Here is a 24,790-nt window from a genome sequence, read left to right as displayed (position 1 = left end):
AGGCTGAGAATGGCTCTGTGTGGATTTCCCAGCCTCCTCTGCCGACTGCCACGCCCCCTGTCACTCGGCCATATCCTTTCGCTTTCAAAGTAGCCTCTGCCAGCTGCTGTGGCTAAGCGCAAAATTAAGCAAATTAAAAGCCGCACCGAGAGCAGCTACATAACTCATGTGTGTGAGCCTTTTTCTATGCCCGAACAACAGGGGGCCAAAAGCGAAAAAGTAAAAAACCCAAGCCGCAACCGCAACCCACCGCCCAGTTCAGGGTCACCTACAGAAAATTTTCAGCATGGCAAACAAAAATGAAGCGGGAAAAAAGTGTACTGTGTGCTGGGTTAAGGCAAAAAAAAAAGAGGAACGGAAAATCCCATTGAAAAATGTTCGCTTTGCCGGGCATTTTCAGATTTTCATCAAGCTCAGCCCACTCCGCCGCCCGCCCACTCAGCCGCCCGTTTGCGAGCCCCTTCGCCCACAAAATCAGCGCATAAAAGCCGCGTACATGTGGGCGGGAGCGGTGAGCGGCCAAAAGGCTGCCAAAAACATTTAAATTAAAATTTCTCCATACACACATAGGTTTTTCTATATACATTCAAATATATATTGGGGAGTGCGGGTACATGCAATCCGCCTACGTGAATATATGGAAAAAAATAAGAATTTTCATGGCCTCCGCTGGCGGCATTAACTGTTATGGGACTGGGCGGTGGGCGTGCTAGCCAGCGTGGGCGTGGCCATGTAAGCCGTTTAGCGCTCTTTGATGGCGGCAGCAGAAATTTATGGCTTGCTTTTAGGCCAAGCCATCAGCGAAGCGAATCGCAATCGGAGCCAGACAATTGGGCAATAACCAGAAATGCAGGCGGCAAAAACGCAAGGCAAACACAGTCGGCAAACAAATGACAGTTTAAAGTGTCACCCCGTACGCACAGCAGGCTAAACTATTACCGGGGCACACAGGCCCCAGCAAAGGGTTGAAGGGGCCGCCACTTTGGGTGCATGTTTAATGGCATTTGTTGCTAATCAATGAATAATTTATGTGCCAAGGCTCTGCCGCTGGCCCACGCACACCACCACACACTCTTAAGCGGTTCGCAAGTGATTATACATGTATGTGTACCATATATGTATTTGAATGCTCTGCAAGAGGGTTATTTTAGTTCAAAATTTCCCTTTATATTGTAACCCTTGTTTAAGGATTGCCCTTCTTTTTAATTTCTAGGATCCTCTCTTTTCCACATTAGTTTAAAATGAATAATCACTTATTTTTTTACACTTTTCAGATATGATTCCTATTTATATAAATTGTATTTTTCCTTTGCCGTTTAGAAATATTTTAAGAGTTAAAAAATGGTCTTTGATGTCAAAGGATATCCTTTGAAATTCAGAACTCTGAATATCTAAGAAAAAAGTAACATATTTAATTTAAGCATTATGTCTTATTATTTCTTATTTGTAAATCTATTTTTTGATCATTCAATATCTTGGAAATTACGACTCTTAAGAAAGAAACTCTTTAGAAAATTTTAAGAAAGTAAAGTTAAAATATCTGAAAAATACGAGTATATCCTTAAATCCTATATTTATTGACTTAATATTCTTAGGGCATTCCCATTTTCGCCTAAAATTTTCCCAGTTCCCCCTTACGAGTGCTGTTCCAAGGCAGTGCTCTAAAATGTTGTTGGGCGTCGGCGTTACACATTCCCGCCACTTGTTTTGGGCCTGAGTGTTGCACGTTGCAGGTTGCAGGCCGACGTCGATGTTGTAGTCGTGTCGCATTTAATATGCAACTTTTAATAGCGCAATTATTATTTGCATGTTGTAATGGGTTTTTTACACACCACTCTGGCCAGGGGTGGGTTCAAAGAGTTCCGCCGAAGAAAGCGAAAAGCGATGGCAAAGGAAACGCCGACGAACTCCAACGGCAGCCCTCTGGAGACAACTTGAAAGCCCAACGCGGTTTTTCATTAGAATAATGTAACGTGCGGAGCGTGTGAGCATATCGATCGATTCGGCCAAACTATTTAGCCATTCAAGTATTCAACATGCTGGTGAATATTTAACTGGCACAACAACATCGGGCCAAGAAGAAAAGACATTAGGCTAAAGTGTCGTTGGGGCATAACAATTTTCCAGCAATTAATCTTGATAAAGCCTTTTCAACCAGTGCCATAAACACGGCCATAATCATAACTAACACTGGGATCTCTTGCCAACTACAAAGCACAAATAAATTGGCAGGGAAAAACTTTTAGACAAAAGCGAAAGCCCCCACAGATGCGATGTGTGATTGTGTGGCAGTGTGTGTGGTGTGTGTGGTGTGTCTGGCATTTAACCATTAGATAAATGTTGACGAGGTCAATGGGCGCCAAGCGGAAGTTATAGTCTTGGAGTCGGGACGCAAGTCGTTTGGCGACACGTACATACAAATAAACTGGAGGCAGCTCCTCGAGAAGAAGCCCCCCTCAGGCCACCAGTCAACTTTGGCCCATTAGCAAGAGGCAAACGGATCGAAACGGAATGGCTTGGTGTGGTGTGGGTGTGGGTATGGAATGCCGGGGGGCTTTAGCTGCATTACGTGCCCGGACCAATAATCTCTGTCAACATCAATTTGCCCCGCCGAACAACTGAAACTAATTAAATGGTGTCCCATAAATTGCACATTAAAGCAAATTTATTGCAATCCCGAGCCAGCGCGCCGAAATCGAAGTTATTGCCAAAGTCGCGGAACGTTTAATAAACTTTGTGGCAGCGCGAACGTGTCGCGATCGTTGCCCGCAGAGCGATTCTGATTTATCGAACAGCAGATTCAGGTAGAGTTAAGAGGAGTTAAGTGCCGGATTTTTCATATTCGAAACACGTGCGCATAGCTTTTATAAGTTTTAAAAGTTTAAATTCCATGGAATACATTTTTGAAAAAATTGATTTTAATTTTATAAATATTGCAATCTTTTTAAAAAGGAATACGTTTAAAAACATTAAAAATAATTTACAAAATTCTTGGCATGTAAAAACCATTTCACTTATATATACCCATTATATCATAGCATTAAATACTTAAATAACGTTTTAAGAATTTAGAAGCGTTTATTTTTTATTTTAACTGATGTTCTGTTTAATACAAGGCATTTACTGAATCCCAAACATTTTATTCCTTCGTTTCTAGCTGATTGTGCCAGCTGGTTAACGAATGCTTTTGAACTTCAACTTGATTTCTGGCTGCCTTTGATTTGAGGTCCTGGCATTACTCGACATTAGCTCAGCGTTTTGCTACCTTCCTCTGTTTCCGCTGCTCCACAACAATTTGGGCTAACGATGTCCGTGAGCAATGAAAGAAAAATGTATTTCCCAGGGACAGCAGCACGTGTCGGCGGGGATTCCCTACCCATCGGTTGTATCTGAGCCTTCGGTCTGGGTTTATATTTCACTCATATGTCGCTGCAGGCTTTGCATTCTTGATTCCCACATTTCTCTGGATGATTTATACATTTACGTGGCCTTTTTCCGACTGCTGTTTTAAGCGACCGACCCAAACCGACCCGTTGGCTTTGTATTAAAACGTGTAACCGCAGCCAAGTTGTCTGGCTTTGAGTTGTAGTGAAATCAGTTTGACATTATCATTGCAATTGCAGGCCAGAGTTCTACAACTACATACGTTCCTCTGAGCGACTTCTGTCAATTACTGTTGGATGGCAGCTGTCTCCTTCTGGAACTCCTCGTCCTCCTGCTCGTCCTCGTCCTTTTATTCCCTTGCCTTCTGCCCTCTGCCCTTTGCCCTGCACTGGAAAAACAGCAGGCACTCTTTTTTGAGGGTTGCCTGTCTAACTGTCTCTGCTGATTGTATGTTATTTTAGCTGCTCGCCGCGTTGTTGTTGTGGGCGCTGTCTGTCTTGTTATTGGATTTAACGAAATGCACTGCATAACGCGCATACGACATGTGCGCCCATTCCCAGGCCATGTTTTCGCAAAGTCATGGCATTCATATTTAAAGGGGTGTGCAGGCTGCAACTTTAATGTGTGACTATTTCCGGGAAAGTGCCCTTAAAAAAGAGCATGAAAAGGTGGAATGTCAAGTCAAAATGCTAAACAAACACGAAACATCAGTCTGCACTTATAACAGGAATAATTTAGGTGGATTTGAAATGTATTTTGAGATGTTTACATATTATTTTTTTAGTTTAGAAGGTTGTAGGTAGCTAAAGATGAGCATAACCTCTGTTTGTAGATACTCAAATATATATCAAATTAAAATTACAAATATTAAATTATTATTATTACATTATAACTGTACTTGGTATATAAAAAAGATAATTTTAATAATAATTATAATATAGACAAATAGTACAACAAATGTGAAGGGCATTGAAAATAGAGTATAAAAAAGGGGGAAAAACAAACCACTTGCAAAAACGTCTTCAATAATGTTGCAAGAAAGACTGTAATCAGGAATTTTCACCTTTGGGCTTCCGTAGTTTTCCCCCACAACCACACATCACGCATACGCCCAGTTATCCAGTTTTGCGGCGTCCGCCGTCTGCCTTCAGCTGCCTGCTCCTCACAGCTTGATGCATTCCCGTGCGGTTTTCTTTCTGCGAATGCGACACAAAGTTGCTGCTGCCTGCTGGCTGTTGGCTGGTGAATGCTGACTGGTGGCTGGTGGCCACACGGATACATCCTACTATGCCGCACCACTGAAATGGCTGCTCCTCGGGCTCCGGCGCCGCTCGTCATCGCAGGGGGAAAACATTGTCACGTGGTTTTTGTATTTAGTTGTGTCCTCCAGGATGGCAGCCTGCTGTTCTCCTGCTGTTCTCCACCTGTCGCCGCCGCAGCTCATGCAGCTCCTGCAGCTTTTTCTTTGCGGTTACTGCAACCACTCCAATGACTTCCCATTCACATTCAAGCTCACACCAGTGCAATAAATTCGCCCGCCCGTGTTGCGTTTTGTGTGCCATTGTCGAGGAGCTTTTCATTGTGCCACAAACACAGATACAACTTGTTTGCCTGCCGCTGTGTGTGTGGGTGGGTGTAGTTATCCTGCTGCCAGTGTGGGCGTGAGTATCTGTGTGGTAGTTGAGCTGGAATTGTTTTGTTTGCCGACTGCGACTACTTCGCTCCCTTTGTTGAGCAGGGAAATTGAAATAAATGTATGTGTAAATGCGTCAAAATTAAGTTTATTTCTTTTTCGTTGCTCTAGCAGCAGCAGTAGCTGTATCTGTGGCTGTAGCAGTATCTTTTTAAATGTCTTTGCCAGTGACAAGTGTCAATTAGAAAAAAGTTCAATTACATTACGCCGGGGCGGGGGCAGGCAACAACAAGTGGCGGCATTGTTATGGGCACTGCCATCAAGGATATCCAGAGAGTCATTGTCAGTGTCGTTGTTTGTGCTTTTGTGTCGGGCACAAAGCCAGCTCGCACAGATGTACCAGAATGCCAGCGAAATTAGGACAGCTCGGGCGTAGTTTTGAGAGCATAATGAAGGCATATAAATTGGCAGAAGCCTACATGGAAGGGCTTAATTATCCATGAATGTGTAGGCAGCCATCCCATAATTAAACAACATTTTATTTTGAAGGAGGCCACTAAAGTGCATTGTGAAGTTGTAAATATGCAGAACTAGGCACTAGAGAAAAATAGTTTGTGAACTGGAATATTATACAAAAATCTTAAAAGGTCATACAAAATCCTTAGCCTTTAATCGCAATGTTTGTTTGTCTGTTTTTTAGAAAAGTATAAGTAATCAACTCTTCTAAATACACCCAAAAATAAATATAAATTTTTTTGTAGTGCAGCAGATTCAAATACAGTAAGCTAATGACCTTTGTTAGTGCTTTCAACACTATTTTAAGCCAGAGAAAATTTAAATTGCACCCACCAAAGCAATTGACAAGCCCAATTAACTTGGCCTTCTCGTATCCATTTCAAAATGTTTTGCTCCGCTGCTAATTGCCTGCATTAGGAGCCCGAAAACCTTATCAAATGTGGTTTAAAGTCTGTCAGCCTCGTGTGACGACACATGTCAGCTCACGAGCAATCTGCTAATGAAATAAAATATTAATTAAGAAACTTCAGACGGGAGACAGCAGATGTAGATAGAACTATAGATAGATATGGGTATAGTGACCCGTGGCCAGAGTAGATTTCCATCAGTGGACATTTTCAGCTGTCGCTTGGGTAATTGTAATGTTTGGCATGCAATTAAGCAAATGATGAATGAATCATTCAGCGACGCAGAGAGGCGGCTGCGTTGTCTGGAGCCCCAGACAAGTTGACACTGTGCCAAGTTGACCAAGTGCGTTAACATGGCGTATGCGCAATAATTTAGTGCAGAGCAAACAATTCCCTCGCAGCCACGACGTGTTTAGTCAGCAGACAGCGGACACTCGCCGGCGTTTATAATTTGATCATTATTTATATTTAAATAGGTCCTCCCCGCACGCACCCGAAAAACACATCTGTTCGCTGTATTCTTGCTATTTTTTGCTTTGCTGTTTTGCTGGCCTGGCCCAGCCTGGCCTGGCTAACAACAAATTGAAGGGAAATGATTCCATTTCATGCTAGATTAAACATGTGTCCACATAATTTATCGATTATTTATCATGTGGTCCGCTGCGGGTGTGCTCTGGGTGGACAAAGTGAAGTGAAGCCCAGGGCCCCAGGCCAACGACATGGCTCCACGTTTGTGGTTGTGCGGGGGGAAGGCCGAGGAGAAAGCAGGGGCAGAAAGCTGGGCCAAAGCCGGGGAGAAAGCGGGGCGATTGCCCCATTGCGTAGGCCTTTTGCGGCCACATTGCGCACACAAGTGCAAAATTAGAAACAAAAGCTCTGCCAAAGGCGTTTGCCGTTTACCCTCGGCCGCAGCAAGTGAAGTTCGATGTCGTTTGCCATCCAAGGCACTTGTCGCTCCAATCTGCCCGAATGCCCCAAGGATAACCAGGGGTATGCTGGCCACAGTAGTCACAGGACTCGGGCCTGTCACATATCTCAAATATGCCGGAAAATGGGTCACTGCATCCGTTCCCAAGGCCTCTACTTTGATTGATGATTGTGCCTCCAGAAAATGTGGATTAGCTTGCCGGTCTCGAATTTATGACCCAAAGAAATTCAAGGCTTTATGGATTAATTTGTAATACCAATTTTTTCCTCATGATTTATAAACTCAAATAATTGACATACTTCTTTATATTTTTTTCACATTTTAAGAGGCTTGGGGTCGGCATTTTTTTATAAATCCACCAGGATAATTGAATCTTCGATCACGAAAGCTCAGTTTTTTACTTCCTGCCCCGTTGTGTTTGTGTGTTTCCTGCTCTTTTTACCAGCCAGACGCATTTGCCAATGCATTTTTACCGCATAAACACACACTGACGCTGGGCGGGCAGCCACTGGGCAGCACAACACGAAAATGGCGGCCATTTTGTAATCCGCATGTGGCTGGGTAATCACCCCTAAGCTCCGCTTTGCCACTATCCCCTGGCCGTCGTCCTTTTGCCCCTAACCCTCGTCCCCTGGTCATCCAACCCCTCGGCCTCCCTTCACACGTGCCACGGCTTTTCCCGGGTTTTGCTGTTCAGATTTTTTTTCCTGTTTTGTTTTGCAGCATTATGTGGTCGCTTGTCGCTGCATTTTCCCCCCCACATCTGGTTTTCCCAGCACTATGGCCCTATCCCCAGCTCTCTATGAATGTTGTGATTTTGTTTGGCGATTTTTCGCTATTTTTGGTTTCCAGTTTTCAGGCCTCAAACAGCCGCAGATCGATCGATATTTTAAAGCTTAGCCAAATGGTGCGAATGCAGGCTTCTCTGGTCGGCTTTTGGCTAATTAGAACGAGGGGTTGGGCAGATCCATTTGCTGGCCAAAAAGTAGCCACATTTATCAGAGGGAAAAATCCGTTGAATGGCTGCCAGAAAATATGAAATATTTTCCTAGTTTCCCTGGCACAAACAACTTTATCAAAATTTGCAGAACTCCATAGTGCTACTTTACTCCTTCGGCGCGTGTGTGTGTGCGCCGTGGGTAATGCAATTGTTGAGCACTTTTTGACAAATTGTTGCGGCAGCCACTTGAAAATCAATTTGCCAGCTAAATTGACTTCCATGCTCAGCCAAGAGCAAAGAGCTTAGAAATAAAACTTGCCAACTAGCAGCCACTCCTTTTCGCCTGGCATTTCTCAAGCAATCTTCTCATCTCCTTCTTTTCAGATGGCGAAATCCTGCGCGTGCTGGTGAACAGCTCGGCCCAAATCAAATGTGATGTGGGCTCCAGCCAGGCCGATGACAAAGTGCTGCTGGTTGTTTGGTACAAGAATAATTTACCCATTTACAGGTAGGTCAATCTGGGCACTACTAGCGTGTATCTTGTATCTGCAACTCAATCCCTTTGACAGCTACGACACACGTGGCGCCCACGCAGGCACCCCCTCGCACTGGCGGGACGAGGAGGTCCTCGAGGATCGGGCCGTCTTTCGCACGCACAAGGAGCCGGCGGAATTGATTATAAATCCGGTTAAGGTAACCCATCCTCCCATCCTGCCATTTCCCCTCGCGAGTGTCAACAGCGCGGCGCTCTATAATTGGAATTTCATTTCGTTTCAGGAAAAGGATGCGGGCAACTTTCGCTGTCGCGTGGACTTCAAGCTTTCGCAGACCCGCAACAGCAACGTCAATTTGGAGGTTGTCGGTGCGTATACCCAGAACAGAACCGAAAGTTGTCAGGGAACCAATCTATTTCGCAAACCTCACACTCAAATATATAATTGAAGGGATCCAGCTAACCCTTGGTTAACATAAAACAATTTTAAATTGAAATTTAAGGGGTATTAGGTATTAAAAAATGCCTAGGAAAACTATACACATTTTGCCTCAGGCTCAAAACTTTTTTGGTACTTGAAAAAATATAAATACTTTTATATTAATTCACAGAAATCGAAGGCACTAAAAAACATGAGTACATTAATTTACAATTGGATCAAAGTGCAAGCCCAGCTAAAATAGACCCATAACTTATAAAAAAAACATTAAATTACCAACCTATCATAACAAATAGTAATTTGATCAAACACAATAAAATATGACAGAATAAAAAATACACCTCTAAAAACCAACAGAACTGAATGAGACAATGGGATCAAAGATCCATCGATTAAAAATTTCATATTTTGAGAGAAAATATTGATTTAATTTATATACAAAGATTGCCAAACTGTGTACCTAATAGCGTTGCTAAACGAATAAAAATCAGATCTTTTTCTGTTTGTCCAACTCAAATCTCAATTAAAATTTTTCCACTTCAGCCGGTTTAAATAAAAAGAACCATTAATAAATATACATACAATCTACGTGCATATGAAATCAACATTCACATAAATAAGTAAATAAATATGGCCAGCCAGAAACGATTATAAAAGCAATTAATATTTGTTCTGTCCACTCACATATACACACTGTGGACCGAACGAGTTGCACATAAATTAGCTGAAATGATTTTTCGGTTAGCCGCAAAACTTACAATTTATTGTGCGAGTTATACTCGTATGGGCAAAAGAGTTGTATAAATTTGCCTTTGCATTGCGTTTGACAATGCCAAATTATTTCTGATTTGCGGCTGTTCAAAATCATTGTAAGCTATCTGGTCGTACGACACACTCCATATTAAATATTCAAATATATTTAAATAGTTGTTTAATTTTTCAGTGCCCCCAACGCAGCCGATTATCTTCAACGAGCGACGCCTGCGAATCGATTCGAGGGCAGGTCCCTACGAGGAGGGTGGCAGCCTGGAAGTAACCTGCGTGGTCTACGGAGGTAAGTGCCCAAAATACTGATCACTTACTTCAATAACTTTATGTGGGGTAGTGGAGTAACAGCGGAATAAAATATTAATTGCCCAGCCCTGCGAAATGCAATCAATAATTAAACTTTACAAGTGGCTGTAAAAACATAAAAGTACGCGGCACGAATACAATCAAAAATTAAAATCGCGCTAGTGCCCGAGCTGGGGATGGGTAACTAAGCTTTGTTGGCATGCAAACAAAGGCCCGAGCATAAACAACAAACAATAAATAAGGCAGCCAGCGGTGAAGTAAAGTTCAATTGTAAAGAAGGCCAGCGCACAAATGTCAGTGAAACAGGAGCCAATGGAAAGGACCAGAGGAGGCCCAGGGGTCCTGGGAGCCAAGTTAATTTCGCAGATGTGTCGCCTTAACAAAAGGATTAAAAATGCTCGAGAAAAGAAGCTGTCGACAGGGGGAAAGTAGGAGGAGGCCCAGAAAATTGTTGAAGGTCCCCAGAAGTCAACATTCTTTGTTATCGATGATTCCCAGGTTGATAGGATGACAATGGCTGTACAGAGAAAATTCTGATAAAATTTAGGAACTCTTTAAGATTTAACATAAGATCTCTAGTTTCGCTATGCCTATTTACGGATTTTGGAAAAGCAATATTTTATTAGTTTATTTTTTTAAATTTTTTTAGAAAGATAATTTATTAAATACTTTTTTTTTTATTTTTAGGTAGTCATTTTTTCCCATATACCATCTACCCTTTTCTCAGCGTGTACAATCTGGATATCTCAGAGAAAACCCTCAAGTCAATTGTTGTTAATGAGAACCAAAATACAGATTGGTTGATCGAATAAATTCCGCCAGAAATCCGAGGCTGCCAACGAACTCAGCGAAGTCCGCGGGTCGGAATTCAAGAATCCGAGCTGCTTTCTCTCGAAAGCCGTCACAGTGCCCGACATAAGTATGTCACCAGCCAGCGACAATCGCGTGCTTTATCGCTGCGTACTCGTACTGCCCTTTGTTTTCTGGGTCTGGGCGGAAGCGAAACCACTTTGAATGGTTTGACATGTCAACGTTGACATAAAATAAATCACCAAGCCAGCAAACTGCACTTGAAACTGCCCGGCAACTGTTAACTGGTCAGTAGTTTTCTGGGCGGTGCTTGGTTCCTGGGGGGTTGGGGGAAATAGCCGCGAAAGGGGTGAATCCGTAGGGCTGGGGGGGAGAAAGCAAAAAAAAAGAAAGCAGGAAAATTGGGCACTCAAAATGTTGTATGTGCCAATTAAATGGGGGCAAGGAAAATGTTGCCAATGTACAAATGTGAATACATACGATCTGGGGGGAGAAAGTTGGTTGGAAAGGGGAGAGTAGTGGACAACCAAGTTGTTGACAAGCAAAAAGGAAGTCTGTTGATGTTGGCAAATGAGCCAGGGGCTGGGGGAAAGCAATTGGAGTACTTGAAACTTGTACAAAACGAGTGGGAGAAGGCGAGTGTGTGTGTGGTCAGGCTCGTTGACAGCTGAAACGAACAAATTGATCCGAGTTGTAAGGAAAATGGCTGCACTCAAATAAAATTTGATTTCAAGTAAAGAAGAATATTTTACCCCACTAAAAAGTATAATTCTCCCATACTAAATTAATATGGAATAGCTTGATTAAAAAAGTTGTTTATGATATTTGAGTACAACATATTCAAGGCTGCTGCAGCAATATTCATTTAATTTTCCGAGTGCACATAAGACCCATTATCCTTTAACCGGACAGGTTCTTCCCTCGACCGCTGAACATCCCAATTACCTCGGAACGACTTGGTAATGGTGTGAAATTGAAAATGCTTGCCGTCCTACTGAAATCTTAAACAGCGGGCGGAAATAAATTGCAGGCAAATGCTGACATTATGCTCGGACCGCCACCATCTGCATCTCCGTTTCCATTTCGATTCTTAGCCGCTTTCGGTTCTGGTGGGTCTAGTGGGTCTAGTGGGTCTGCTGTGGTCAGGTCTTTGGCATTCAACATGCAATGTCCATTACAGAAATTGCAATTCTGTGGCCAAAACAAAAAGGCAGCCGGGCTGAGGGAGCATAAAGTGCTGAAAAAGTTGCCACTTAAACAAGTGCAATCAGCAGAAGTAAGTCAAAAGCGGCAGGCGATGAGGAAGGAGCGGCCCGGGATGGGCTCCGGTTGGCAAATGGTTGGGAAGGCCAGCCGGCTTGGGCTTAAGAGTGTGCGAAATCGACAAAGGAGCAGTAAATTTTATTGCAGCCTAGGAGGAGGGCGCCACAATTGCAAATGAGCGCGACACGCCAGCCCCGAAAAACGGGCAGCGAAATGAAGTTATAAACCAGCACACAGTCTGTGTGGGTACTAAAAATTACCAATCTTCCCCGCCGCCAGCTCCCCTGGCAAATCATAAAGAATATATACATTGGAACCCGGGGGCGGGCGGCCATTGTGCGCTGGCACTGGTGGGTGGGAGGGGAAGCGCGGTGGAAAACCCTGGGTTTATGTGGCCACTAATGCATAATATTCAGCGTTGCCTTCTTTTGCACGTCATGAATTTTACACACGGTGGTCTCAGCTTCTCCGACTCCAATTCCCCTCGTAGTCCCTATCCAAAAACTCTACGGAGCATATAGTATGGTATATATTGAAAGCACCAGCTCGCGGGAGAAAACATCAACTAAAAGGAAGGGTGACATTTGGGCTAGGCATTTTGAGTACCCTCTTATTTTTATAAAAATATTTTTATTAATTTTCAAAATATATATAAATTTGTAATTAAGAAGTTTTTCATTGTATGGAATTTAGTTTTCAAACTACAAAAAAATATTTTTTAAACTATTTTAATTTTTTTATATTTTAGTTAATAATAAAATACTCAGATATTTTTCTCTTACCAATCTTGGTTAGCCAATATATCCCGGCAATAACCCATATACCCCTTTGGTATCCCAGCAGTGTAAAAGTGTGCTAAAATGGCTTTTAGCCTGCTTTCTTTTTTTCGCCCTGTGTGTCAAACGGAAGTGCAGGCGTTTTCCGCTTTGGCCAAAGTGAGCGTTGGCCATATTGTTATTGTGTTTGCCGTCGTTGTTGCTGTTGTTCTAGGCAGGTTGCCGAGTACAAAATTGTGTGCATTTTTATAAAAATTTCTCTCTTCACTTTTCTCGTGTTGTTATTATTATTATTACGACTACTTTTGTGCGGCTGTTGTTGTGGCACATTTCGGAGCACGGAAGTGCAACAATACGGAGCCATGCAACAACACAAGTTATTTACTAAAGCGAAAATAGGACCAACAGAACGGGGGAAATACTTAAGGAGACTGGCGGGGTGCAAGAAATAGTATATTGTCTGCCACAAAAGTTTGCATAATTTCAACTTCATTTATTTTTCATTTATGGGTTTTCTGTAATGGCTCCCTAAGAGGCATAAAACCTTGAAAGTATCTGCAATTATTTTTACCTTTCATTACTGCCTTCAAAAAAAAAACTACATTTTGACTGAGAAAGTATTCAACTCAGGTTTCATAAACAAAGAACAAATGACAATTGAGTGTGGCAACTTCTGTTGTTCTTTAAAAGCACCCTCGTAGCCGGCAAGCCTTAAATTTATTTTACAGCTTCCTCACTGGACAAAAGGTCAAATGCCAAAGAGCACACACAAAGCAGTGAAGGGGAGGGGAGGGTCGTGGGGAATGCGAACTGAATAAACAGAAAGTGTACCAAAGACAACAACATAAAATATATTTATGTGGCATGGCAGAGTTTCCTCCTTTTACTTTTTTTTGCATGCTACTATCACGAGTTCTAAAATTGTTGCTGCTGTTTCTCCTATTTCTTAAGAGCTTGCTGCTCGTGGGGAGCCACAACCAGCGCCACCCTGTTTCTGGCAGTGTATCTATTTCAACCGAGACAAATCCAAAGCCAAAACAGATGCAGGAGATGCAAAGATATGCAAAACTAAACAAGCAAATATTTCAGCATTGCATAACTAAAGCGAGTGGTCTAAGTTTTCATGTGCATGTGCGTGGGTGGGGGATCTCTTTTTATCATTTGTAATCCTTTACACAGGGAACAGAGATTAAAAACAATATCACTAGTACTGTTTCATCGTTATTTATTTTTTTAAAATTAAGCAAACTTAAGGCAGGAAAATAACAATTGAATTAAATTTGAATTTAAGGACTAGTCAGAAATTCACATTAGTAACTTAAATCTACCCAAAAAATCTTCAAATTTTTTGATACAGATTTTGTACTTATTTTTATAGCCCAAATATTTGTATAAAATTTGAAGTGGAAACAAATTTCAAAGATATTTTTTACAGAATGTTCTATTGGCTGGTATTTCCTTCCCTTATTGTGGTTAAGCAAAAAACTTAAAAAGGACTCTTTGAGCCCTGGTAACGTGTGTGCAAAAGTGCATAAGTGAGTCGGACTTGGCTGGCAGCGGCTTTAAGTCTCCGCCAAAGAAACGCTAAAAACTGGCACGCATTTGAATGCTGCCGCTCATTAGGAAGTGGGTGTGGTTGTGGGCGGTGGGTGGTTTGTGGGCAGGTGCTCGCCAGGTGGACATGGCAAAGAAATGCTAATGTCGCTCTTGCCGCTGCTACTGCTTTTCTGCTGCCTGGCACAAAAACCCGTTTTTTGATGCCTGCTCTAAAAATGGCAAAGCACTTGGCAAGAAAGCAAGAGGAAATAAAAGAGAGAAGCTAGGTTTTTTGAGGAGCGATGGCTAAGATACTCTCTGAAATGGTTATTTGCAAACAGTGATCATCTAGAAAAATAAAAATAGTATCTTTTATTAATTATGCATTTTAAGTAGTTTTTGGTGGGGCTTTAAGAATGAAAAGCAAACAACCTATATTTTTGATAATTAGAACGAGCTTTGAAAAAAAACTTGCATATCTTTTACAGATTTTGAGAAGCTTTCCACAAGGGTATGAAAATGCAAGTTAGAAGAAAGTAAAGGAAAGCAGAGAGCAAGAGTAAAAAACTAAGTAGTGCAAACTTGGAGTGTGTTTGTATGCAGAGTAAATGCAAGTCAGCTGCTGGTGTATGTGCTTGTGTGCCTTTCTTTGGGTTGTGGCACCTTATGTTGACATTAAAAAACAGCAGACATGCCCCGCCCCCTAAAAACAAACTTTCCTCTGACTTTAAGCTGAAAGCAAGAGTCAGTTGAACTCCTAAGGAGAGATATACACTTTAAATGCTAGAGGAAAGCAACAATTGCCATACCAAATCACACTTTTTACTGCATATCTCTGGTTTTTGTGCTATTTCCGCCATTCTATTGCTGTTCGAGGAGAGGCCAATAAATCACCGACGACCATTAAGCCGTCTTGCTACACATGCGCTAATCTACTCTGGCCCAAACCCATACACAGAGCCCTCTGCGAGTATGTGAAATATTTTCATAAACAACATAAAACTCTACCAAATGGCAGTTATTAATCAAAGTAATGTGCGTTCACCTCTGCTGTACGGCCGCATATACATGCATGAAAATCTATATATGTGCCTGAGCGACACATTTTTCAAACATATCAAGTGCAGTTTTCGGCCCATCCGTGGCTTAGTTTTAGTGAATTTCCAGGTGGATTTAATGGCACTTGTTCAGTCGCATTGCTTTTTATGGCTACTCATCAAGCATTTTGCGTAATAACTAAGTAATAATAGAAAAATATACAAGCTTGTCAGGGGAATTTATTTGTGTCACAGCGCCTCACACTGACAGAAAAGTTTAGGAATATAATCCAATTGAATTCCAAGCGCCTTGAAATGACAAGCAGTCAACTGGATAGAGCGATCCCTTTGATCCTGCGTACTGCTCATTTAATGTACTATTTTTTTACAGTGTATTATGTGCTCTCCTTTGAATGAGTGACCGACCACCCGTTGCTATTAAATTAATGTGCGCTCATATACGCACACAAAAGCTAATTTCAGCGCTTGATTAAGTTGAAGTCGTTAAAAGCGGCCAAGTGCCGCACGCTGCGTATGAGTAATGCGGCTGCGGGTCTGAGTGTTGTGGGTTTAAGTGGACCCCCTGCCCCTGCACCACCAGCAATTGCACCACCGCGGTGGCTAGTCAACAAGCCCCACCAGCTAACTAAATTAGAGGTTCTAAGGATAGACTATAACAGCCACTCTAAGCCAGTTGATGGATAATTTCAGTCATAACGAGTGCGGAGTCTATCTTGGGAAAGTGGGGAAAGGGATTTATGGGTATTAGATGGGGAACTACTTTTTATAGATATTTATTTTAGGTCCTCCATGATTATTTTAATAAAGGGAGTTACTACATTTGTATATTTAGAAAGCCATTGTCTATGTTTGAAGAATTTTTCCCCTCTCAAATATCATTATTTAACCATAATTAAAACCTTATATTTGCTATTTTTCAGGGTCTCCCCCGCCGACTGTCATCTGGCTGATGAATGGGCAGCTGCAGAACAGCGTTGTCGATTACACATACGACGGGGCCATCAACAGCAAGCTGGTGGTGCGCAACCTGTCAAGAATCCACCAGCATGCGGTCTACACCTGCCAGGCCAGCAATTTTCACAAGAAATATGTGGCCACCAACATCACCATCGAGCTCTACCGTGAGTATAAGACCAAGCTTTTTGTAAAACAAAATAACAATAATACAAATATTACACAATAATGATAGGGATTTCAGTTAAAGCGACTTATTTTTCCTTTCTACATTTCATTTGCCCAGTTTTCTGTTTAACTGAGCGCCTTCTGACTTTCCAGTTTATTATAAAAATGCAAAACTTTTTCATTCAAGCGATTTAAAACGACCCAAATATGGTGCTAAAAGCGTTTTGCCAAACAATTTATTTATTTATTGTATATATTTCACTCTTTTCTGATCCTGATTGTGTGCTCATGCTTTTGTTGTTCGGTTTTAAGCATTGCGATAAAAGTTTTAACAAATAGCTGCGCAGATAAAAACGAACCAAACAGCCCGGCCACCCCAAAAAATAAAACTAAGGAAAAACCCGGAGAGGCTGAGCTGGAAAAAAAATAGATAATAAAATGGCTTATGCAAATATAACAAAATGCAAACGGCAACAGCAGTAACATTGCATGCCACACCCACCCACCAAAAAATATACGCCGAATAGGGAAAACAGAAATTCCAGTGCGTAACTTATCCCACCTTCCATGGCCTCTGACCTGGCACATATTGTGAACCCAACATCATATCGGGCAGTTCAATGTTTTCCTTTTTTTTTTTTTGCTTTTTTTGAAAATATAGAAGTTGCGTTCAGGTTAGTGGACTGTGCATGACCCGAATGGATTTATTATTTTGTGACAATTTTTTAAATGCCCTTTTTCCACGCTCTCCACTCTCCACGAGCGGGGGCTGTGCAAATTGTTAAATTGAATTAAATTGTTGCCAATTTCGAGTGCCTGAGTGAGTGCGAGTGTGAGTGGTTAAGAGATTTGTGTTCGGAAAAGCTGTTTGCAAAAAAAACGCACTCGTTGTGACGAAAATGTATTTGCAAATTCTGTCAGCTGCTTTGGGAAGGAGACAGTTTTAAATTTACAGCAGATAAGCCTTCTGTAGAATATATGTAATTTAATCTGGCGAATAGGCCCACTTTTTGTAATTCCTACTAAGCATCAAAGTTTCCTTCTCTATCAATCAGGCTTTCAATCAACCCAAGTCCATTTAAGGGCCAACTTTTCTGCGAACCTTAAGCTTCCCACTGGCTTCTCATTCTCCGCCTGCTAATATACAATATTTGTTTTGGATCCTTGGTTATTAGGCCCATGGCATTGCGCTAACAGCCAAAGATTGGCCATAGAATTTTATGGCACTTTGGCGCGTCTGTCATGGCTCTCAAAACGCCAAAGCAATTGGACGTCAATTCCTACTTAGGAGGCTCCCAGAGCCCAGAAAGTAATGCCAAATGCCCCGGCGACAGCAGATGGTGATGCGCATATTTGATATTATTGCCCTGAGTTCGGCAAAATTCCTGGGAAGAGCACACGAATATGTCGCACTTCCGGCAACATAAAAGTTAACACGCCCATAAGAAAGGGCCGAGATGAGGCCTGTGGAATGACGCTAACTTGGTCAATTAATGTGGCCACAGTTTCGTACTACGATTAACAAATGACCTTGAACTGAAGCGAGAAGCGGTGGCCTGTTAACCAGGTTTTTCCACTTTTCCTCTATAGAAACTCTGTTGTTTTCACCCAGCTTTGCGTGTAATGACAGGATGAATGGGAGTGTGGGAAACGGGGCAGTTGAATAATAAGTACGACCTTAATTAGTTAATTTTATGGCCACTAACAATTAGATTACGCCCGTCACGACACTCGCCGCCTTCGCACAAAACAATTATGAGAGTTCCTCATTAGCACACAATTTAAGGGGCCCCAAAAGGGCTGGTCGAAGTCGAAATGCAGTGTTTAATTGAATTAAAATATGCTCTCTGAGTTTGAATATTTTTGTTGCATCCTTTCCTTGGGGTTAGTTCGACTGATTGCTGCCAAGCCACAAATTAAAACCCTTTAAAATGTTGAGGGAAAAACAAACTATCGATAGAAAATGACCTCTGCAGATTTCACCTCTGAAGCCTTTAACAATTTAATGGATCTGTTTGCATAATTGGTCGCCATTCGGTCCTTGGGGCCTCCTGCTCTTCTATGCTCGCCGGTGTGGTGCGTTTAATTAAACATTTAAATGATTTTCCAATGCAAATGTGCATAATTAATTTAATTACAATAAAGCGTTGCTGCAGCAGCAACAACAACCGCACAGAAACCTGTTCAATGCCTATAAAAACAATGAAAAAAAAGCGCAGAATAATATTGTAATATATGCAGGAGGAAAAAAAATACTGTAAACGGCATTGAAATAAATAAAATTGTAGATAGTTGCCATGCATCTCCCCTTTGGTTTTCCATTTTTATTATCGCATTTGGGCTTAACTGAAATGTCACGCCTTTAAATTAACGCATAAAATGCGCGGCCAACCGCAGCAAATGTAACAACAGGGCAAAAAAGTAACAACAAATGGCTTAACTCGTTGAATTGCAGGAAATGCTTTAAAGGCATCTGGAAAGTGATACCCTCTAATCGGTTTATTTACTTACCGTGAATAAGTCTACTTCTCCAAAGGCCTTGAACATTGAAATCAATAAAAACCTGTGCAAACAGCAAAGGCTCGGCAAACATTATTTCCATAGAATAATTCGCCATAATTTTCCAATTGAAAACCAAAAAGCGTAATTTATAATTTCCTACTAATGCAGCAGAGCGCAAAAAAACTAGAGCAACAAAAACAAACGCAGTGACAACGATAACGATGGGAAATTGTGTAATGCTGATAATGAACCCGGAGACCAAAGCTCTACGTGACCATATTTGGGTGGCGGAAAAAAATATGTTTGTTATTGTTTATTTGTTTGGGCAAATTTTCAATTTTGCGGGTAAACAAATTGCTGTCAACATGAATATTAACAAATATTCAAATTACATAAATGTAATTGCATGAATATTTATTGGCTGAAATTTAATGCATTGTTTGTGATCCAGCAATCTGACAATGGCCTATGCTATTGGCCATATGCCCAGGCCCATTTGTTTATTGAACAGTCGGCCATCGCGTTTCGGAAATGAAGCTCTTCCCGTCAGGATTTTTAAGGGGCTTCAATAAATTCGCTCAGCCAGAACGAACGCCCCACCTTTAATAGGAGATTTTTGCCATTATAATTGTTAGCCATAATGATTAACTTTTGATCAAGTATTCGTTGTTTTCCTGCGAAAATAAATATTTAATTATATTGGAAATATGGACGATTGTGCCTTGCCTGGCTGCATTTCGTGTCGGTTCCTTTGCCTTTTCCGCCTGACATTTATCATTTTATATTATGTGTCCCTTCTGTGGAAAACAGAAATATTTGCTGCCCTATGTTCGATATTGTTGCAGTTGCCCGTTGCTGGTGGCAATCGTAATTTGTTGCAATTAATTTTAATTGCATTGCCTGTCATTTCCATTTCGATTTCGATTTTTCACACACAATTTGAATAAATCAACAAAAAGCTGCTGTCGCACCAAACAAAATACGCGAATGCAGAGAGCGAAAAGAAAAACAAAGCCAGAACGGTCGGGGGTGAAAACCAACCTTAAATGTCATTTAAGCAAATAAATTAACGATGGAAATTAATGCGCGTTCATAAACAAACTGTTTGCCTTGCAGTGCGGCCTCTCCTCGTGGAAATCAGCTTCAACAACCAGCCCATGTCGGCGGATCGAAAGTACGAGATCGAGTGCCAGGCGATCGGATCGCGGCCCCCGGCCAAGATCACCTGGTGGATGGGCAACCTCGAGCTGCATGGCCACAGCCAGAAGGTAATAATAATGGAGGTTAATAATGGAGGTTACCAGATATTTAATCATCTAATTCTCATATATTTTTGAAGGTCTCTGAGGACGGCAATGTGAGCACTTCGGTGCTGTCGATCACTCCCACCAGAGAAGATCATGGCAAGGCCTTGTCCTGCCGCGCAACCAATGAGCTCGTTCGCAATGGCATTCGGGAAACGGCCATGAAGCTGAATGTTTTCTGTGAGTATATCAGCGAACCGCAAGAGAAATATATTTTAAATAAATAAATCAATCGATACCGAAACGTTTTAATTACGCTTATTAAGAAAGCCATTAAACTTGTTAAACATTACGGTTGCAATATACATTTTTGATGAAAGTATAGCAAGCATCCTGCAATTAAAATACGTTTTATGGGCAAAATATAATTTTTTAAATTAACAGTTGTATACTTAGGCTTCTTTGACCCATTTCCCGAACAAGGTCACCTATATAGCTCTCCCCTTGGGCTTAAAACCAATCATAACCATTGTAACTGCTTGTTCCCCCCAAAATACTCTGAGTACCAGGAACAAGCTGCCCTTTCCGCCCTAATAGCACCCCCGTTTGACATATGGCTGTGCTTTATGAGGGCCCCATAAACCATCGATGGCCCCCCGTTCTGGCTCTCGTGCGATCCCATAAACTATGTCAACCGCTTATCGCCCATGTCCTTTGGGGAATCAATACTGTTTTGCATACCAATGCCATAGTGACATAACAGGCGGCAGGCGCGATTTCGGAACCCCGCTCCAAATATCGGCGGGCTTTACATAATACATTCAATTCTTTTTTGCGTTCGCCAGGCTAGTATGTCAAACGTTTGTTTTATGGGCCGCGTCAACAATGTGCGGCCGGGGGCTAAAGTTTGTTAATAAAATTTCTATGGCAAAATATTAAAATCGAGCGAGCGCGCGGCCAAAGGAAGTTGTGCACACACACTATACGACAAGCCGGAAAAGCTCACTTTAAGCCAAGCCCGAAACCCACACCACACACACACATATGCGCGGATAACCCTTAATGTTTCAATAGTCCTGGGCTCTGGTGTCCTCATCTTCAGGGCTGTGACGACAGCGTCTTGGGCAAACAGTTGCCACGTCTATTATCTAAAAAGCTTGCCGCCTCGTTGTTCCCCAATGTCATTGAAACTTTTACTCCTTTCGGTGGCTGTGGAGATGATGGGCTGCTTCCCCGCCTTGCTGCTGAGAATGCACTGAGAAAAACGCAGCTCTGATATCGGAAAACCACATTTAAAAAATATCTAAACAAACATATTAGGCGGGGGTCAAAAGTTCCACTTTAAAATACATTTTTTAAATATAAAAAAAAATCCATATTCAGAGTGTTCGATTTTATTTGTACACTTTTCTTCAAAAATTAAGAAATTCAACTTCATGCCCCTTTTTCCCTTAGTGCATCCCTGTCTTGTGCGAAAGAGTAGGGCGCAGCTTCTGCGCGAGCGCTGATATAAAAAATTAGATAACAATTTCAATTTCCATGCTCATTTACATGTTTATAGCGTGCTTAAAATATTTTGGTCCCCCTCCGTTTGCCTTCGCCTGACACTTCCTGAGATTTCATATTTCCCGCCCGACTTGCCTCGTTCCAACGAGAAGATTTTGTGTCTTTTTTAAGCGCGCTCTTTGTTTGCCTCCTGCGACGGGGGTAAATTGAAAAGTTGATGCAATGTCGGCTGCCGCCTCAGATGAGTTGGGGCAGGTTCAAGTTGACGCAGCCAATAATTTTCTCATTACATTACATCACATTTAGCCGGGGCCATAAAAAAGTTATCTCTAATATCTTAATCAGAGAACCTCAGCTCAGCGCCGGCAGACCTCTTATTTTCCACACAATCAACTCAGGTTAGGCTGCCGAAAATTAAATCAACGGAAAAAGACAGGCCCACAAAAATTAAAGTCATATCCGCAATAAACTTAATGACCAGGCAGATTTTTGTTTGGAAATAACCAAGGTCTGGATGAAGAGCAGTTTGAGCATAGAAAGGTTCAACTTTTTTTTAATATTTATGCAAGCAAAAATGTAATAAAGTTTTGTAGTAACAGCCACCCTCTTAAAAATAAAAAGGGTAAAAGCAATTTTTTATAGTATTTCCCGAAATATTTACCCTTAGAAAAAATAAAACAACCTATTCCAACGAAAATATACTGCAAACTTTTCTAGATGACTAAATTACGCTCAAAAAGGATTGGAAAATAGCAAGCCTGAAATAAGCTTTCAGTCCGATGCAATTTATATGGCTAGTGGAATCAATTTAAGGACTGCTAACGAGAACTGGTTCATCTTAGGGCAATACACAATGACAGGGCCCACCCCCACTCGTGTGCAAACACCCACGCACTGGCAGGCACACAGATACAAAGATACGCAGATACACAGATACTCCAATTGCAACTGCAGCTGCAACATAATGTGGCACTGGCACTCAAAAGTCGTTACGTTAAGCTGCAGTTACGACTGGGATGGGCTTGCTTTGGTTTTTCCTCTCGTTTTCGGGACACTCAGGATCGGCCAGGGGTCGGTGGGGGTCGCCGAGATGGAGGACCATAAAATGCATTAGCCAGACGTAGTTGGCCAGCTTGGCCAGTGACAGTTATTACCACTTAAGCCCATCCTAACCGCAACAGTGTGGCCTGCCAGCCACTTGGAACTTACTTCAGAGGATATCTCACTGTCATTATGCAGTGGAAAAAAAGGGTGTCAGGAAAATAGATTACAGTGGGTCTTACGTGCCACATTTAATTAGGGACTTTTTTTTACCTATATGAGCTTTCTGGCAATTAAAAACTATTTTTGCAAAATATTAAATTAAATATAATATCAACAATAAATAACCCATTATTCTACTTCACGTTGATTATTATGTTTTTTTTTGTTTTAATTTATATTTTCTAAGCCCCACCCCATTTTTCTAAGTGAAGATCCCTTATTTCCCTTGTCCTTTCGTTTCTGTTTAGTTTTCTATGCCGGCTTAAAGTCATCGCTAATGAACTTGTTGAGCGGGAAAAAGATAGACACTCTGAGCGGGACAGAGCGAAGCTGAGGGCAGTGGGAAGGTCTTTAAATTATGCAAACTGCTTTGACTCGTTCTTCCTGCCTGTCCCCATTGTCCTTGCCACCCGTTCACCGCCCACCACCCCCTTCATTGGGTTTACGTTCATTCTCCTTCCATTGCCTGGGCTGGTGTGTGTTAAAGCACTTTTCATTTTCATTAACAAGTCTTTGCAAAAGACGAAATCGGCTTAAAGAAACTTGCTTATAGAACGTGCCACCCCAGAAAGTGGAAAAGAAAAAGGCAGCGGCTCTAAGCAGACAGACCAGAAACTACGAGAGCAGGGAAAGTTGCCAAAAACAATGTGCAAAATAATAATAAACAAGTGGCAAGGTGGCCCAGAGCCGAGGGGCAGGGCCAAGATACACATAGATGGCATGGATAGAGGGCGGAGGCGAAGCGACACTAATCACGGATAAGCCCGGATTAACCCCCTTTTTCCCACCCATTTCATGCCTTTCTTGGGCCCCGGCCGAAGGATTGTCCAAAACAGCAAATTACGTTTGATGGACACTCCTCCGAGCGAATCCCAATCCAGGTCTAAGTCTCTGCCTTAGTCAAATGAATACAATGCTCATCCAGTGTTTTGTTTGCTTTCCCTACCTCTAACTTTCTTTGCAGTCATCCCCACCTTGCAGCTGGACCTGGGCTCCAATCTCAATCCGGAGGATATCGAGGAAGGCGATGATGTCTACTTCGAGTGTAAAGTGCATGCAAATCCGGCTGCTTATAAAGTTGTATGGAAGCATAATGTAAGTGAGCAAACAAAAAACTTTCCTTGACTTGCAATATTTATGAAGGGCTCTTTCGAAATGGAAGAGCACTCCTGATTGAGACAGATACAAAGAGAGGGGGAGAGATGAAAAGAATGGTCTAAAGTGTAAAATAAACTTTTGGTAAAAATACCTTTTAGTGCCATATAAAATATATTGTTTTGGGCCTTCCGAAACTTCAAAGTCCTTAGATGCACAGAGAAAAATAGAAAAAAATGTTTAGATATTAAAATAATATTTTATTAAAATTCTTTTTATGTATTATGTTACAAATCCTATACATGTACATAATATTTTGAATGACAGATATGTATAAAATTGAGCCAAAAATGTGATTATAATTTTTCTTCCTTTACTGACCTTCAAACATACTTCAAATGCTGCACTCAAGGCAATTGAGCGTACAACTGCCGAACTTCCGGCAATTCCCAAGACATTGGCGTGCTTTCCCACACACGAGAGCCTTTCTCCGGCCGGGTAAATTATTATGAAACCGAAATTAAGTGGTCATTTTTACTGAATTATTGGCCAATTATTTTAAGGCAATTGGCTCAAGTGGCTGGCCTCAGAGGCAGGGGGTGGGAAAGATGAACTTCGGCAGTGCCAGTACAAGTTTACAAGGCAAATCATTTGTTTATTAGTGGCAGCACAAAGAAGTCGAACAACAACAATGGCTGCCAAATAAATGTTATTCAATGGCGAACAAGAAACGAATCAAGTGTATGAATAATATGAATGCTAATTGAATTCATTCACAATGAAGTACATGACCAAACAAAG

General features: G+C 41.7%; 1 protein-coding gene across 2 annotated transcripts in view; it reads left to right on the top strand.

The window, feature by feature from the left end:
• The window catches only part of LOC108024715 (hemicentin-1), an 80,959-nt gene that overhangs the window by 32,966 nt on the left and 23,203 nt on the right, over positions 1 to 24,790 (top strand). For both annotated transcript variants that reach the window (XR_007764567.1, XM_017094807.3), the window contains exons 3-10: positions 8,193 to 8,316; positions 8,378 to 8,501; positions 8,586 to 8,670; positions 9,684 to 9,794; positions 16,178 to 16,378; positions 19,998 to 20,149; positions 20,221 to 20,365; positions 23,859 to 23,989. Coding sequence is in view for 1 of the 2 variants with exons in the window: in XM_017094807.3 (XP_016950296.1) it covers positions 8,193 to 8,316; positions 8,378 to 8,501; positions 8,586 to 8,670; positions 9,684 to 9,794; positions 16,178 to 16,378; positions 19,998 to 20,149; positions 20,221 to 20,365; positions 23,859 to 23,989 (1,073 nt within the window). In the remaining variant the exon portion in view is untranslated. The remainder of the gene's footprint in view (positions 1 to 8,192; positions 8,317 to 8,377; positions 8,502 to 8,585; positions 8,671 to 9,683; positions 9,795 to 16,177; positions 16,379 to 19,997; positions 20,150 to 20,220; positions 20,366 to 23,858; positions 23,990 to 24,790) is intronic.

The sequence above is a fragment of the Drosophila biarmipes genome, chromosome 3R (genome assembly GCF_025231255.1).
Source record: "Drosophila biarmipes strain raj3 chromosome 3R, RU_DBia_V1.1, whole genome shotgun sequence".
NCBI classification, from domain to species: domain Eukaryota; kingdom Metazoa; phylum Arthropoda; class Insecta; order Diptera; family Drosophilidae; genus Drosophila; species Drosophila biarmipes.
The sequence above is the reverse complement of the archived record's forward strand: the minus strand, read 5'-3'. Positions and strand labels throughout refer to the sequence as shown.